Source organism: Egretta garzetta, unplaced genomic scaffold (genome assembly GCF_000687185.1).
Source record: "Egretta garzetta isolate BGI_Z169 unplaced genomic scaffold, ASM68718v1 scaffold365, whole genome shotgun sequence".
In the NCBI taxonomy this organism is placed as follows: Eukaryota; Metazoa; Chordata; class Aves; order Pelecaniformes; family Ardeidae; genus Egretta; species Egretta garzetta.
The window spans coordinates 1,761,866-1,775,822 of record NW_009259602.1 but is presented as its reverse complement, the minus strand read 5'-3'; the positions used below and the strand labels follow the sequence as shown (position 1 = coordinate 1,775,822).

General features: G+C 50.8%; 1 protein-coding gene across 1 annotated transcript in view; it reads right to left on the bottom strand.

Annotated features, from left to right (window-relative positions):
• POU2F3 (POU class 2 homeobox 3) overlaps positions 1 to 11,157 on the bottom strand; it is a 41,886-nt gene extending 30,729 nt beyond the window's left edge. The window contains exons 1-3 of the mRNA XM_035893921.1: positions 10,950 to 11,157; positions 6,582 to 6,635; positions 5,717 to 5,785 (exon numbers count right to left, since the gene is read on the bottom strand). Coding sequence (XP_035749814.1) covers positions 5,717 to 5,785; positions 6,582 to 6,635; positions 10,950 to 11,157 — 331 coding nt within the window. The remainder of the gene's footprint in view (positions 1 to 5,716; positions 5,786 to 6,581; positions 6,636 to 10,949) is intronic.
• Between the last annotated feature and the right edge of the window lie 2,800 nt (positions 11,158 to 13,957).

Here is a 13,957-nt window from a genome sequence, read left to right as displayed (position 1 = left end):
ATTTCCCCTGCAGGTGCTGGGAGAGGGCAAGTCTCTTCTCTTAGACCAGAGGCAAGAGGCAGATCAGACCAGCTCTTCCTTTGCCCCTCTAATTCAAGTCAAACCAGCCTTTTGTTCCCCTTTCCCCTCCCCATCCTTTTTTATCCTCTTCCATAATGGGATGTTTAAGAAAAAAAAATAAAATAACCCAACCTCAAACCCTAATCACCTTAATTTGAATTTCAAATAGCCCCCTCCTGGCCTCCCCCACGCCCCAACTGACTCGGAGCTGGGAATATGGAAATTTCTCCTGCTTGCCTTAAATGTGGCTGTGCTATGAAAATCATCAGCCTTATGCAAATCCTGAGCAGGCCCAATTGCCATAGCAACCAGCTGTTTCCAGCCCGACTGCTGCTGCTTTCATTTATTCGGGACTTGGCCTGGGGCTGTGCACGGCTGCAGGGGGAAAAAGAGAAGAGAAATCCTGAAGGCTTTGAGGAAAGTTTCACCAGGGAGTGCTAGCCTTGGAGAGCAAAGGCGTAGCCAAGGACTAGGCTCAGCAGGGGGCCAGGAAAGGCCAAGTTTCCTCAAAAGACTTTGGCCTGACAATCTGTTTCCAGCCCGATCTGAAGAGGGAACAACAAAAGGCAGAAGAGAAAAGCTCAGACTGCGCATCCCTTAGCTTCCCTGCTGAGTACAGGGAGTGCCCCTGTGCACCAAGCAGCACAGCCTGAGCACCCACCAACTCATCTCACGCAAGCCATTGCGCTGCTCAATCTGACATCCCTTGCTTGTGCACGTTTCCTTTTGACACAGAGGTCAGAGCCTCCATGCCCTATTCCAGCATGAGCCATCAAGTTTAAAAGAGACCCTACCCAGACACCTACAGTTAGAATACAATAAACAACAGCATCTCCAGGGCCCAGCAGAGACCAGGGCTCCATTCTGCTGAGAGCTGTACCCATCTCTGGGGAGAGCAGCACCTGCATGGAAGAGCTTACGCCCTGGCAAAAAGGTGGGAGAAAAGATCAGGACCCTCACTTTGGAGCTGAGGAACAGAAAGAGACTTCATGAAGTTTGTACAGGGAGCATGTGGCAGAGAGGCAACTGAGACCAGGTCTCTGTTTTTCCATCCACCCTGATATGGATTTAATGCAAAATGCACTGACATAGACACTGGTGTACCGGGAGGATCTTTTGCTTGGGTGGGAAATTTTGGTGTCCAGTTTCAGAGACACCCTTGCTTTCTCTCTTCCACTGCCAAGGGACCTTAGATGCCTTGCAGCAGCAGTGGGGGAAGGTGTCTCATGCTGGCATCCTTCTATGGGCACAAGCTGGCTCGAGCTGAGGGTGCGGGGGGAGAAGAATGAAATTCAAAGGAGCGTCCCCTCAGAAGGGACATTTTGCAAGACCATAGGCGCAGAAGCATCATAGCTCCTTACCATTTTCATTTTCTTGGGCTTTAAAGGAAAGGGTCTTTCTACCCTCAGAGAGAAGATACCTGCTTTATTGCTTCCTAATGCACCTGGATATGTTACCCAAGCTGTGAGGGTTAGATAACCCCGCTGACGTTGCCACTGGAGTCCAAAGCAGGCCAAGAGCCCAGCTTCCTGGCTCCATGTGCCCTCCCCATGAAACTGCTCTCCTCTACCTGGCTGCTGCTCTTCCAGATCCCAGACCCAACACAGCCGGGCAAAGCTGCTGGGTCAGCCAAGCACCACTGTCCTGGGGAGCGACACCGGCTGCTCCCGAGGCAGCGATAATGCTGTCGGGCCGCCCTATATTGCACCCACACGTACACACCCCAGCTCCTCTCCCCATGTGCTGGGATGCCCATCGTGCACCCCGCCCTGGGCTCCTGGCAGGCCGGCCAGTTCCCCGTGTTACAGGGTGGGGAGGGAAGATGTTCGGAGAGCCTGCAGCTATTCAGTTACTGATGGTTGTGTTTGAAGAGCTTCCCTATCGCCCTTTTGTTAAAGCTTTGGCTTCCCCCCCATAGCCTCAACAGATGAAATCAAAGGGAAGTAGCTTTGCTTGGTGTAACCTGTTTTGATCAAGCAGATAAACGGGGAACAAGTGTCTGACACAAACAAACAGACAGACAGAGGCAAGTCCCACCTCAGCATTTTGTTGCATCAGATACAGAGGGCTTAGATAAACCACAAGAAGGGGGAGATCTCTGCCTCTCGGCTTGAAGACCAGGGGCGACACTCTGCAGTGCCAAGCCCCCGCAGTTCCCATTAAAAAAAAAAAAAAATCAACCCAGAACTTGCTGGCATGGCTTTCATCAGTTTAAAAAGATGAAAAGAGCTTACAGCCAAGCATAAAACTCACGCTTGTCATTACCCCCCATGGAGTCAGCGGGACTGCCTGCGAGCCCAGCCACAGCCGCCGCATGCCAAGCGTTAAACCACGCTGGCATCACACTGGAAAGGTAACGAGGACCCTCAGACCAGAGAGATGGCCCTGTGCTCGGACTGGGGCCGACCTACGCAGCTCCTGGGTGGTGGGGGCAGTCCAACCCACCGCCCTACTGGGAGAAACTCATTCCTATCGCCCTGTTCCCCCTCACACACATACTGTGATAAAAATGGCAGAGCTGAAGTAAAGGAGGGTTTAAGACTCACAGGACTGGGTAGGGTAGGTGATAGTCCTTAGATTTTATTTTTTTTTTTAAATCATGGCTTTTGGTAAAATGGCAAAATATCATGGCAACCCGTAGACATGGGGGGGAACGTGTGTGGAATCAAACAAATGGGTTTTTGAAGAACATCTTACAGCTTTGAAGTGTTTTCTATGAAACTCGTGTGGATGAAAAAGAAAAAAAAAAAGCTTTGCTTTCCTAACCTCCTATGAAAGATGAACAATTTTTACAATTTTCTCAAAAAAGAAAAAGCCCCACGATTATTTTAAACACTTTCAAAGTAAAACAATGCCCCAGATTACCCTTCTTTCCCCTCTAAGCCTAGAACTGGCGGAGATATAAAAGGATGAGATTATGCTTCTGCTACTGACACTTCCCATCAGATCTTTAGGCATCAGTTTTAGATCAAGGGCTTGGTTTACAAAGGCATTTTGGCACCCAACTCCCTCCAGTATTTTTTTTTCTTAATTCTTCTTGGAGCCAGTCTGCATCTTTTGGTGATGAAAGACCTTTGTAAATCTGCACCTAGAAGGATTTCCATTCTTTATAAGCTATAATATTGTTAGTTTGGTAACTGCTCTCTCCTTTGGGGGTAACCAGGTTCCTGGGGAGCTGTGTGGATTGGTCCAATTCACTAGGAAATGGGTCTTCAATTAATGAGTCATTGGAAAATGGATTTTCCCACATGAAGCTAGTAAACACAACACTGAACTATTAGCTGTTGCAGTAAATATTCCTCTAACAATGTGTATAAGGGAAAATAAAAACTTCCAGGGAAGTTCAGTACAAAGAGCTTTGTTGTTTATAAACAGAATGGTCGGAAAGAGGAAAAAAAAATGCCAAACCCGACAAAGATGTGCAGAGGTTTGGGGTAAAGCATCGAGGCAGCCCCTCCATGGGCTTGGCTGGTCGTGACTGCCAGCGGGGCTGATGTGCCAGGCTACATCACCTGAAGGATGGCATACACAGCCGAGCGATAGCATGCAGTCCTGCTCTGGCCACCCTCTGCCCTGAGAGCCCTGCAAAGGACTGGTCACCCTGCAGGAGGGGTTGCGGCTGTTTGCCAGAGCCCCCCAAGAAGCTCCGGACCCTCTGCAGCATCTTCCATCAGAGCTAAGCCTGCTGTGGTGATCTCTGAAGATCCTGAACAGATCAACCAGTCGTGGGGACCATATTAGAAAAAAGAATCGTTTAAACAGGTTCCGTGTATCAGTCCGCAGGGAAGTGTCACTCTTTTGCAAATGAAGGAGATTTACTTGTTCTGATTTCCCTGCTTGATTTGAAGGCTCCTAGAGCAGAAGCAGAGCTAATGCTGCTGCAAACATTTTTGTTATTTTAAAACAAATTGACTTCACTTCTCTGCTTTCTTTTCTCAATCACCACTAGAAAGAGGTGCTACAGCTAACACTAATGGCTGTCTGGGAAGCTTAAGCTGAAAAACATATTTTATCCAATCAACTGTGGTGCCAGCTTCTTGCCTGTTTAACACTAATTGACTACAACATCAGCAGCCAGAGTCTCCCACTGCATTTGGTAACAGCCAATACCAAACCCAAATACCGACTCTCATAGTAATACAGCCTTCCTTAATCTCGATTCAGCTATGCTTTCCACCATCTCTGTGTGCCAAGATGCATAAAACATTTCAGGATACTCTGCTTCCCAATCTAAAGCCCTGTAACAGCTACCAGGATTTTTTGGAAGAGCCTGGGAAGTTGGGGACATGTTTGTTGCTAGGCAGCTTGGAAACATTTATCTCAAAAAACCAACTTGGGGTGACCTGAAAGCCCTGAGCAGAAGCTGACCTGACCAAAGTCAATCAGAGTTCATGGACATGAATAGAAACAGATTCTATCTCTACCTTAGATTACGTCAAATAACCCAGCTTATTAGCTAAGAGCACAGAGGATTTCTAGTCCTCAAAGTATGGTGTAAATAAAGGGGTAGCTTTAGTCCCAATAAAACATGCCTAGGTGTCTCTGGTTTTACCAAGATCTCATTTTTTCTAAGTCCTCTCAAACGACAAAAGTAAGAGAGAAACAGTAAAATCATTCCATGTAAAGTTTTAATCTGCTGCTACACATCCCTCTCACCCCAAGCTTAGGGCTTTTCAATACTTGAAAAACAATGATTCTTCTACATTGTCTCTATGAGATTTAGTTTTGAAAGGCATTTATTTTTAAGTCTATAGACAAGCCTCACTGTTTCTAGTAATCTTAATTTCTTATATGTAGCAAGTGCTAAAAATATTTATTATTGCTGTTTATTTGCCTAAAAAGGAATCTGACGAGAGCCTTTGTGAAATTACAGCCTCAAGGTCTTGCATTCAAAGCCCACTGCAGGCAGAAGCAATGCCAGAAAAGACAAAACTAATTTTTTTGGTGTATATCACTCCGGCAGTGCAGGAGTTGGTAGGCAACCTGGCAGAAATCAGTGCTAGCACCAGTGCTAGCATCTTCAAAGGATCACCCTGTTCTTCAGCTTTCAATATTCAAGGAAAACTGGGGCTTCTAGCCATGGAGCAGCTAGAGTCTGAGCAGCCATCAGGTGGGAGTAGTGGATACGAGAAACCCAATCATGCTTCAAGATGAAGAAGGATACATTTTTGCTGGAACTACCTAGCTGGATTTGATTATTCCTGAAGTCCCTCCCATTTTTCTACATATATGCGGGCAAAAAAGGGTTAGTCCCTGGAAGTTTTGTCTAAAGAAATGTTCCTGACATAACCCCTGCGTAAAACGAAGAGCTGTTTGTGCTAGACTGAGCGGACCAAGACTATTTCAATGGCATTATTCCTTTGGCAAGATGTGAGCGTATTTCCATGCTAAAACCGCAGGGGACATTACTGAGACGCACACTGATTCACTGCTGCTACAGAAGGATCTTGCAGGCTGATCAAGATACAAACGCAATCCTAGCCCAGAGCGCATTCTTCATCAACTCCCAGGCTGGCTGGAAGAACGCAACGTAGCAGCAACAGGAGTCAAGCAAAGCACGGACAGAAACTTCCAGCACCCATGCCTCCCTTTTCTTTTCTTTCCCTTCCCTCCTCGGGCTCCCTCACCTGCCCCCCATGTCCCGGACCCTCCTTACCTGGCTCCACCTGGTCAGGTTCATGCCGAGCATCTGTGGAATCTGCCGCATCACCGCTCATCTTGATCTCTGGAAAAGGAGGTACAACTGATTTTAATAACCGGTCACAGTCCCAGGCAACAGGCACATGTGGCTTCCACTAAACAGCACAAATGAATGTGTAATTATAATAAACCATCAGACTTTCAAATTTCTGATTCCTCAACATACAGTCACTAGAATATTCATCAGCTCCGAGGATGCACTTTCCCTCCTGTTGCTCTTTGCATCCCCCTCATCCCTCTCCCCCCTCCCCAATTTGCTGCTGTGTTCCCACCTTTCGCATCATTCCTCTCCCGCGCAGAGGATGAAGGGTTGTTTAACCACCGGGAGCCCTCCCGGCCTCTCCCCCGAGCCTCATGCAGGCTTCCCAAACCAGCTGGTGTGGCTCTCAGTTTGACACTGTCCTCTACCACACCTGTGGAGCCAGGGGATCCCTCCCAGCTTTCTCCTCCTCTCCCACATCCTTTCCTTGTCCCCCGAGAGGGCTCAGCCGGGCCAGCGCTTGGTGCTGTGCACAGCCCGTGCAGGGAGGCCTTTCCGAAAAGGCACAGAGCAAGATGCTCTCGGAGGGTAGCGAAGTCTCTTTTCTCCTCTCACCTCCCTTGCAAACTCAGCTTGTTTTTCTCAATACATCTGATCCCTATTTGCAAACTATTTGCCCTGCTTTCTCCCACACGCATGTGCTCACACCCCTGGCAAACCAGGCAGGATCTGCCTAGCTGGAAAGCACAGTCCCCAACCCAGGAGCAAGAAGAGTCCTTTGCCATCAAGCTCACACATCTTTCCCCCCATCCTTATCAATGCCAAGAAATTTGTCATTTACCCTTGAAGTGATGGCTGCCACCACACCCGGGGCCACGTTCTCCTTCGGGGACAGCTGAAAGACAAGGTGGGAATGGTCAACTTTACACGGGATTGCTCATCTCCTCCTTAAAAGTACACACCAGTGAAAAAAGGAAGAATATCTATTCAAATTCAGATGGACACCCCCTCACACTCTTCTACCTTTTGCATGGGAATTTTAACTCTTTCCAGGCTAGTTGGGGAAAAAAGATAATAATTTTTTATAAAGAACCAACTGATTTGCATGTGCTTCCTGCAGCCAATCCCGGCCACAGAAGTCACCTGATTTGCATCAGGTAATAACAACAGCATGGAAGCTGGGCCAGTGTTTGCTGTGGTTTTGCTGGGGTAGAAAAGGCAGGTGGAAGCCTTCTTAAAGGCAGCATGCAAACCTTTTCCTCTTTCCTAAGTATGCCTTGTATTATTTCCAAACGGCCAAAAGGCTGAGAAGAACTCAATAGGTTTTTATACCCGTTTTCCTCAATTACTCACACTAAAGCAGGCAGGCCTTTTTGTTTGTTTTTTCAGGTTTTCTTTTCCCCTATTCAGACTTCCAGTGTACAAATTACCTGCTTCTTGGCCAAAACTGAATAGCTTTGTTTAGGTTAAAGTTTGAAACTTTTTCTTCAGCAAATGAATAAAGGAAGAAAAAACTTACAAGATTTTATACCAGAGATGGAATGCAGGAACATTCAGATACTTCAGAAACTTCCTTTCTTTAAATTGCATTAAAGAGTAAGAGGAAAAAGGAGAGAGAAAAGAGTTGTGGGATTTTTTTTCCCTTCAAATAAACCCGCTGCAATTAAGACATGAACATTTAGTGGGGCTTCTAAGCATTTCTACTGCAGGAAGAGTAATTATCATCAGATATAAACATCTTCTTGTCTTGTAATACTGCCAAGGGACCCTAACTTAGGCAATCTACAAAGCACAAAGTTTTGCTTGCTGCCAAAAAGTATCTTAAAAAAAAGCCAAGTTCTCATAAAATAGAGTAAGAAAAATCATAAATCACGCAGAAGTTTGGTGCTTGCTCTAGTGAGAAAGTCTGCAAGTTTGCAAAAAAGGTAATGCAGGTTTCATTGCGAGCACACAGATAACGAACGAATGCATGCTAGTGAAAGAAAAATATCTAATCTCCAAGACCAAGGAGCCCCTTATGGGCACAGAGCAAGAGACAGAGCAGTTCAGACAGAGCTGAAGAAGGGAAGATGCAAAAGCAAATCATAAGAAACTCTGTCCCTTTTGGGAGTAAGCCCTCTGCCCCTCTGCCATTTATAATCTGGGGTGGGTGGGGAGGAAAGGAGGAATTGCAGCTGTGGCTTGATTAAACATCACATGCTATCCATCAGTTAAATTCCCTCCTCCTGGAGTCAGGAGATAACAAGATACCCTGTGATTCTCTCATACATAGAGCAGAACTTCTTTTTTCCCACAAAGATTCAAATTCCCATCATAAAAGTACACATATTTATTACATTTTTATTACATAAATGTAATAAAACTTTAAATATCTTGTGAAGAAAAAAAAAACAGGAGGAAAAGGAAAACCCTTTTGTTCAAAGCCTAGTGAGCTGAGTAGTTTGGGGCTGGCCCGCTTTTGTGTATCTATGGACAGCAGCACAGCACCAGTCATCCTCCAAGGGGGTCCTTGAAAGCAAGGAGATGACATACAGAGGAATTACTTTCTAATATGATATATGAGTGGCCAAGATAAAGGGAACGCCTTTTTATTGACACCCAAGCATCTTCCACTATAAACCAGGACAGTGATGCATCTGGATTTGAACTGGCCCGACTCCCCCCCCCATCTGACAAAACATCTCAAGACAAAACAGGCTGTGAGTCCAACTACAGGCAAGCTCCACCATACAGCTTTGCTAGTTTGGCAAGATACAGAGAATAAGCAGCTTAGTAAAAAATCTCTGGGAAAAATAATGCAACTTAGGACTGCCTAACTCCTAACCACAGACCTATTAGGAGCCGCCACTGCGGCCTGGGCCATATTAAAAATGTGCTGCTATACCTCAGCTAGCAAACATACCTGGAGTAGGGGTAGTCTGGTTTGTTCACCCAGACCAAAGAAACTATACCAGTGCAGACACTTCTCTGGGGATATATCTGCATCTGTATTTTTGCTGAAACAAAGGGTGTCAGCAAATAAAGCTTTCCCAAGCCCTTATTCCTAGTAGTTGTTCAGACATGGGCACTAGGGTAAACCAGCCTGATGACTTTAAAAGGGAAAACAAAAGCTGGTGGTGGTAGCGTGGGGAACTCAGCTTGGCTGAGACCATTACCTGGAGCTTATTGGATTTTCCGCGCTTTAGGTGCCCAAGCCCCTCTGGAGGCTCCAGGAAGGTGAAATATCCAAATGCCTGGGGAGGAGGCGGTGGTACACGCCAGGGAACATGCTGCTGCAGGGAAACCCTCTTGCCAGGGAGGAGGGCGTGTGGGGCCCGAGCAGCCCACCTTCACTTTGCACACCGTGTCTTCTCTGCAGGGCCATGGAAGAAACAGAGCACACCTCTGCGGGGACCCCAGGACTGAACATGCTGAATAGCCTTTGCACAAGGGTGAAGAAACACCCTCCCACCAGTGTTGGACTCTGGCATGTCAACGTGGCTGGGCCCAGGCTGGTCTCTCTCCCTGCAAAAAGCCTGCTTAAACCTTAGGTCCTTCTGACAGACGGCAGGGTGGGATGATTCGGTAGAGTGGAAGGTTAGTGCACACCCAACTCTGTGCAGCTCCGGACTAAATCCACCCTGGGAGTGATGCCACTGGCTTTGACAGAGGGCACAGTATCGATTTTGGGAATCTTCTCATGAAGAAAGAGTCGCCCACAAGCAAAGCAGATGGGTGGATAGGAGCCTGCGGGGGATGCGTCCCCGAGAGACACCACACACAAGCACACCCATCGCAGGTGCTCAGACTAGTCAGGCTCACAAGCTGAGCCAAGACCTCGAGCCTCCCGCCTCCCGCAGCCTCTCCTCGTGGCCGGCTGCACAGTGCCGGGGGCTCCCCAGCTGCCCTCCCCGTGGCTGGCTCTGGGATGCCAGCAGCCCCTGCGTGGTGGTTGGTACCCCCCTGAGCAGGCTGGCTCCCTGCGGGAGCTGTGGCTCCCTGCTGTGGCCACCCCTGCCAGCCCGCTGCAGGCTGACACCGTGTTAGGTGATGGCATTGCCGCAGCTTCTGCCTTGCCCTGCAGACCTGCCTGTGAGCCCACACGCCAGCAGGGCCCTTGGAGGGGCTACAAGCACTGGGTGTGGACCCCTAAGTCTCCCCTGCACAGCAGGACCACCAAACCCCTGAGCTTCACTGCAGCGTGCCAATAGGTATGCAAAGGGAATGAGCCCGGGACAGACCGATGGAAGTATCCGCCCCCTCCAGACCTGGAGACAACACACAGCATCTCCTGCTGCACAAAGCACCGGACACAGGTCCCTAGCAGGGCACACATCTCCCACCCCCCCAACACCCTGCTGCCTGCCCCTGCCACAGAAGGGCCTGTCAGGATCTGGCCTTCACTGCTGCTGCCGCTCTGCTCCTACCCCAGCATCACCCTCCCAGCTCCAGAAAGCCCAAGGGATGCAGTCCTGCCCCTCCAGCACAGGGGCTTGAGCTGAGGGCAGAAGCTAAACTCACTCTGTCAGGGTGAACACAGCTCAAAGAGATTTGGCAGTGATTGCGCTTGTTCCGCAGCTAATTGCAGAGGGGGGAGGTCTGCTCGGAGAAGATGTGAGACTACCTAAGCTGTACCTCTGGGTCAGACCCCCTGGAAGGAGCCTCTCTCTTTCTGAGTATCCCTGTTCATTCATTCCTCACTCAGCCCAGCCTCCTACAGCTCTCTCCTCATTCATTTCTCCCTCCTTTTCCCTCTTTGTCATTAACTTTTCTCCGTCCAACACATGTCCCATCTCACTCACACACACACACACACACACCCTCCACCCTTGCCACATCCCTCTGCGAATGTATCCCCTCTCACTCCTCCCAGCTTCATCCCAACGACTGGACCCACAGGTCAGGCACTAAACGCTTATTTCCCAGGTACCCAAGAGACCTCTGCGCTCTGCTCCCCGACCCACGTCAGGGCTGGCAGCGAGCGATGCGCCCACATTGTGGGCATGGCTTGGCAGCCCCCTCAATAGGATCAGGGCAGCATCCATCCCCAGGTAGGAATGCGGGCACTTAACCAGGCACTGGCTGTCATAGTCGACTCCGGCGGGAGAAAAAAGGAGGGAAAGGAGGGAGGAAAGGTCACAGGAGCCAGAGCAATCCCATTTCCTGCCCAAGTCCACGGTCTCAGCTACGTGGTGAGCTCCAGCCCGATCCTTCCTCAAGTGCTCTTTACCTGCGTGCACAGACTCCAGGTTCACCATCCTGCTGGTGGAGGGAAATCCGCGGTGCGCCCAGCCTCCTGCCGTCAGCCCCAGGTTGCCAGGGGCTGCCAGTTTGCCCTCCCTCCTCTGCCACCCGCTGCCTCTCAAACCGGGCGTGGGTCCGCTCCCGAAGGGACCTAGAGCTCCATTGCCTGTTGCCATGCAGGGCCAGGTGAGCATGCGGTGCCGCGCCACGCCTCGCCCCACCTCCGGCTCCCTCGGGTGCCCTGACACCCAGCAGCCTGGCGCCCGGCCCATGCAAAAGCTCCCATTTGCATATTAGTAACTCGGGAATGGATGAGTCCCTGCAGCGCTACCAGGGCGTGGGGTGGGGTGGGAAGGAGGGAGGAAGGAAGGTGGTTTGCCCGCCCTCAGCTGCACCGATGCACCCCGCAGCACCTGCCTGCTGGGCTGTGAGTGGGGGGCTTCGTGGGGGCTCCAGCCCCAGATCCCCTCCTGGACAGGCTTTGGGCTCTGCCTCTTGCAATGCATGCCTAAGAGAGGCCAAGGCACCCAGCCAGGCTGGGCAGCAGCTGCCAGCACCCAGAAGGGAAGGCATTCGCGCTGCAGGAACAGCCCCTCCAGTAAGCAGCCTTTTCACTTCATTTCGGGCCACTGATAAACCCTGGGGTCTGCTCGGAGTGAGCCATGAGAGCAGCCTGTGTGGCTGAGTCTTTGCATCCCCTAGATCTGGGCTGAACCTGAATGATGCCGTATGAAACAGCCAGCAGAAAAGCGAAAGTGAAGAGCAGCAAGGCAACCTGACTTGGCTAAAGACACAGGGCAGGTTTAGGATCAGCACATGAAGACACCCCTTTCCTGACTTGTGCTCTGTGCGGTACATCAGTCCCCCAAGAAGAGGATAGAAGTGGCAGACAGCTTCTTCCTCCTTCTCCACATTGTTTAAAGCTGCAATATTTAACCAACTTCCAGGGAAGCCAGGGAAAAAAAAAAATTCCCTAACATTGGCTTCTTTGGTAGGAAGCTGCCAGAGGCCAGATCCCCAGCCTATGCTCTGTGCTGTGATGGGGACCAACAGTCACCCTGACGGACCCAGGCACTGCGGTTGCTCCATGTCCCTGCTGTGCGCTGCCTTGATGACCCCCACCACAGCCCGGGGTAGCAGGATGCCTGTGTTAAACGCCTGAGCTCCAGCACTGCTCAAACCCCTCCTGAAAGCGTTAACACGCTCAGTTGGTAGCTGCCAGGTACAAGCTATCACACATTCATCTCTCCCTGGCTAATTCACGTTCCAGGGCTCTCCGCTTTCCCACATACTGCTCTCCCTCCCTGGAAAGACAGGTTTCTCTGAAGAGATGGGTGGGCGGGCAGGCAGGCTCTTGAGCCTCACCTCCAACCCAGTCCGGCCTTACGGGGCTGGAGTGCCTGCCCCTGGCTTGCATGGTCAGAGAGGACATCCTCTTGAGGGCCACACGCTGGGAGGAAAGGGTGGATGTGTTAAATGAAACTCTAACAAGGAAAAAGAGGGGGAAAGTGCGGGGAGAGATGGAAGGGGGAAGGCAGGGAGGAGGGGAAGGTCCCGAGTCAGACTAAGGTTTGCAGGACAGGGCGCAAGGGGAGATTTCTGCGGGCTGTGTTCAGCGCTGCTCCAGGAAGCAGAAAGGTGACACGGGGTGGTTTGCGCAGGCAGCTTGTTTCGAGCTGCTGGAGGGGCTGGGGTCCCGCTGTGGCAGAGCCCCAGCCATTCAGGCCCTGATCCTCGGGGCGTTCCTGGGCAGCTGCTGGTCTGTTTTCTAGTGTTTTCAGCATGACCCCCACGTCTGGGTTTTCCCCATCTTGAAGACTGACGCAATCAGGTGCCCTCACTGTGTCAAACATGGATTTGCCGATGGCTTCCAGCCAGCTTTGAAGGGCTTCCGGGGCACGGGAGAAAGCCCATGGAAAGACTGGGGACCACGAGAGCTCTCCTTGCCCCCCATCAGAGCACCTTTTGTACACCGAATCGGGAGTTTCACTTGACATCGATCTTTTCTCTCTGCTTTCCTGGTGCTTGTCCCTCGCTGCCGAGCCGAGCAGCCGGTCCCGGAGCCCCAGGGAGGCCGGTCCTCCCCGGTGGCACCTCCAGCCCCAGAGGAACCCCAGGCATCCTCCGGCCGGGGATGCTGGCCGGGCCGTGGGCAGGCCCGCAGTGCCCTCTCCTGGCCCTGCAGGAGCTGCCAGCCCAGCCGGGAATCCTCGCTCTGCAGCTGCTGGGATTTGCTTTTTCCGACCATTATTTTGTGGTCAGCGGAATCGCGGGAACAAATTACTATTTAGGCGCTTTTCTCCCCAAACAGCGGTGGGAGCAAAGCCCTTCGCCTGGGTACCCTTGGCTTCAGTAATGTGCTCTGCAGGCAGGAGAGAATACACCCTCCTTATTGAGCTACCCAAACCACCTCCACTACCCAGAGAGGCAAAAAACGGGAGGGATCACAGCACCATCACTCCTTCTTGCTGTGGCAGTAAGACCACCTTCTCCAGGCAAGGGCAGATCTGCTCTAACTCTGTCCTGAGATGATCACTCTTAGGTGCCAGCAGATACGCTGTTTGGTGGTTTTTTTTCCATGGCCATCGGTGAATGATCCACCCGCTCTCATCCTCACCGTATGGGTGTGTTCCTCCACTCCTGCCGCCAATGTTTATTCCCCTCTTGGAGGAAGATAAGCTCTGCAGATAGCGCTTGATTTATGGAGCATGGCCTTTGGACGGGCCCTGAAAGCATGAACTGCAGAAAGGTGTTACAAAATCCCCCACTGCTTTTTCCTAGCAGCAAGGATTTACACCAGTGCTCCTGGCCAACTGCGCCTTCTTCTGCCAGGAAGGTCTCCTGTCTCCACCTGCAACAGCTGCTTTTCGAGGGTGTTATTCAAGTGCATCAAGAAGAAGGATTTTTCTTTGGAAAGGCAAAGGCACCGCAGTGCAGAGCTGCTCTAGCCAGGCTGGGGAGGTGGCGGGCTCTTGCAGGGACCCAGATGCACCG